This window comes from Ciona intestinalis, unplaced genomic scaffold (assembly GCF_000224145.3).
Source record: "Ciona intestinalis unplaced genomic scaffold, KH HT000751.1, whole genome shotgun sequence".
NCBI lineage: Eukaryota > Metazoa > Chordata > Ascidiacea > Phlebobranchia > Cionidae > Ciona > Ciona intestinalis.
In genome coordinates, this window is record NW_004191072.1 from 1 (window position 1) to 2,085 (window position 2,085).

The window sequence follows — 2,085 nt, forward strand, 5'->3', positions numbered from 1 at the left end:
TTAAAATTTCACACTGGTGGCCAATCATAAACATAATACACGCAAGCTAAATAAAAAAAACAAAACATTTATACTGTACTAACTGCTAGAACTTAGAGCAAACACTATCTAATGCGATAATTCGTCAAATAACTCATCAAAACTGTCTACAATTCATACAAGCGCTGCAAAACCATCCGCCTCCAGTTTCGAGAGAGGCGCCGACGGTGTCCAGGCCTGTTATAGAGGGCGCCATGTGTTGTCCCCTTTAAGTTGTATGTTTGTGTCCCCTTTAAACTCCTTAACTTTGTCCCCATTGTTTTTTGTATATATGTTTTCCATGTTTTGTTTTATGAGTATATAACCTAAGCTTTGTGGGGTTTTTGGATCATTACAATTATGTGCTACTGGTGTCAACATCCTTTTGAACTGAGTGACCTTGAAACTTTCAATTACAACCACTTTCATTTTAAAATTATACAATTAAACTCACTCCTTTTCAATATTTCAAAAAAATTATTTTTTTGTGCGTAATTTGTCTTAAATTATTAAAACAAAAACCACTTCTTACCACAACAGGTTGGCTTGTATGGCTGCGGTTGGTTGGTTGGTTCAACTCAACATAATCTGTAATATATACACTTGGGTTAATTTTCATGTTACAAAACCATGTTTAACCTACCATCAGCTGCAGTGTTGGTGTTTCCCTCAGATCTGTAAATAGAAGTTCATGAATAGTTGTGAATTTATGGTTGTTTACATGCAAACCTTGGGTGGAAAGTTTTAGGTTTCTTGTTTCTATGAAGTTTAACAACAAGAAATATGTTTATGATCAGAAGAATCGCAATTATTGAACCAAGAACTGCCCCAACAATAGTAGCTGTGTTATCTTTAGGAACTACAATAGGATTTGAAACAAGAACTGTGAATGGGAAGATGACAGGAGTAAAAGTTGATGATGTCACTGTCAATGTGTATGAACCAGTGTCATTTTGAGTTGGCTGCAAAGTAGAAGGAAGTTAGATGTTTTAATAAACTTAGTGATAAGACCAACCTGATTCTTCATGAATACATAGTTTTGAATGTTCGTGCTCTGAGGTTTATATTTGAAATCATTATCAGCAATCAACCCTGTAGGAAGAAATATATATATGAGATAAATTAGCTTTACAATCAGCAGTTTTATCCTGACCATTTTTCTTTAAAATGGCAGAATGTGTTACTGGATTCAGTGAGAATGTGATGTTGCAATATTGTGGCCCAACAGTTCCCCATTCACATTGATTACCTATGGCATTGGTGATTTGAAACTGTTCTGCAGGATCTGCAGATAAGAAAAAAAATAGAAATAACAATTCAATCAAATGTTCTTTATTATGAACCACTTACAAAGAACCTGCAAACTAACAGAAGTAGAAAAGTTTCCGAAAGCATCAGATGTTTCACAAACATATAAACCATCATCTGATGATGCCACACTAGGTATGTATAATGATCCAATTGAACGAACAAATCCATCTTTCTTCCAAACTAGCAACGTGTTCATTTCATTCTGGTTTTGTATTCCACAAGCTAATCTTAAACTTTCTGTTTTGTTTCTTTTGATGATAGAAACTGTTGTTGTTGATCCATCAACCACTATGTATGGTACTCCTGTTGAATAAACAGTGTAAATGATAAGTTGAGCTGACATTAATCACATTCCAACTTACTAGTTTTAGGAACCACTGTTATGTGTTGCGTAACGCTGGTAGTACCACCTCCACAAACACCATTACCAACCGTACATGTGATGGTTGTGGAATTAATAACATTTACATTGTTGATCTCACAAGCGTTTGGTAAACTACCACAATTTGTAGGAGAACAAGTCCAGGTACAAGTTACAGCAGGGTTTCCATCAGCTGAGCAATTCATGGTCACTGTCTCATCTGATCTAAGCAGGTAACCACTGCTTGAATTGATCAACAGATCTATGAATTTGGTTTCAAACTTTGGATACTTTGGAGAATCTACAAAACACACCACTGTAGGTTTTTAATAAGTCACATTATATTCAAACTACATACAATGAACAATCAATGTTTTGCTGTCTCTTCCCATGTT

General features: G+C 35.1%; 1 protein-coding gene and 1 long non-coding RNA gene across 2 annotated transcripts; one reads left to right on the plus strand and one right to left on the minus strand.

The window, feature by feature from the left end:
- Positions 1-8: 8 nt before the first annotated feature.
- On the plus strand, positions 9-442 carry LOC113475522. Its single transcript, XR_003397266.1, has 2 exons — positions 9-297; positions 337-442. It is a non-coding gene; the product is annotated as an uncharacterized LOC113475522 (long non-coding RNA).
- Positions 443-457: 15 nt separating this feature from the next.
- LOC104266012 lies at positions 458-2,079 on the minus strand. Its single transcript, XM_026839707.1, has 8 exons — positions 2,049-2,079; positions 1,692-1,991; positions 1,369-1,632; positions 1,172-1,303; positions 1,034-1,110; positions 748-980; positions 662-693; positions 458-606 (listed from the first exon to the last, which is right to left on the minus strand). Exons 2-8 carry the CDS (start codon positions 1,894-1,896, stop codon positions 479-481), a joined length of 1,071 nt encoding a protein of 356 aa, XP_026695508.1. The 5' UTR covers positions 1,897-1,991; positions 2,049-2,079; the 3' UTR covers positions 458-478.
- Positions 2,080-2,085: the final 6 nt, after the last annotated feature.

What these genes read in the sequence shown, in the direction of transcription:
- LOC104266012 (XM_026839707.1), bottom strand. Translation starts at nt 1,896, where the DNA reads ATGAATTGCTCAGCTGATGGAAACCCTGCTGTAACTTGTACCTGGACT. An exon ending in TGTTAGTTTGCAGGTTCTTT is followed by an intron (nt 1,304 to 1,368) that starts GTAAGTGGTTCA and finishes TCTTATCTGCAG; the next exon opens with ATCCTGCAGAACAGTTTCAA. An exon ending in CACCAACACTGCAGCTGATG is followed by an intron (nt 607 to 661) that starts GTAGGTTAAACA and finishes TATATATTACAG; the next exon opens with ATTATGTTGAGTTGAACCAA.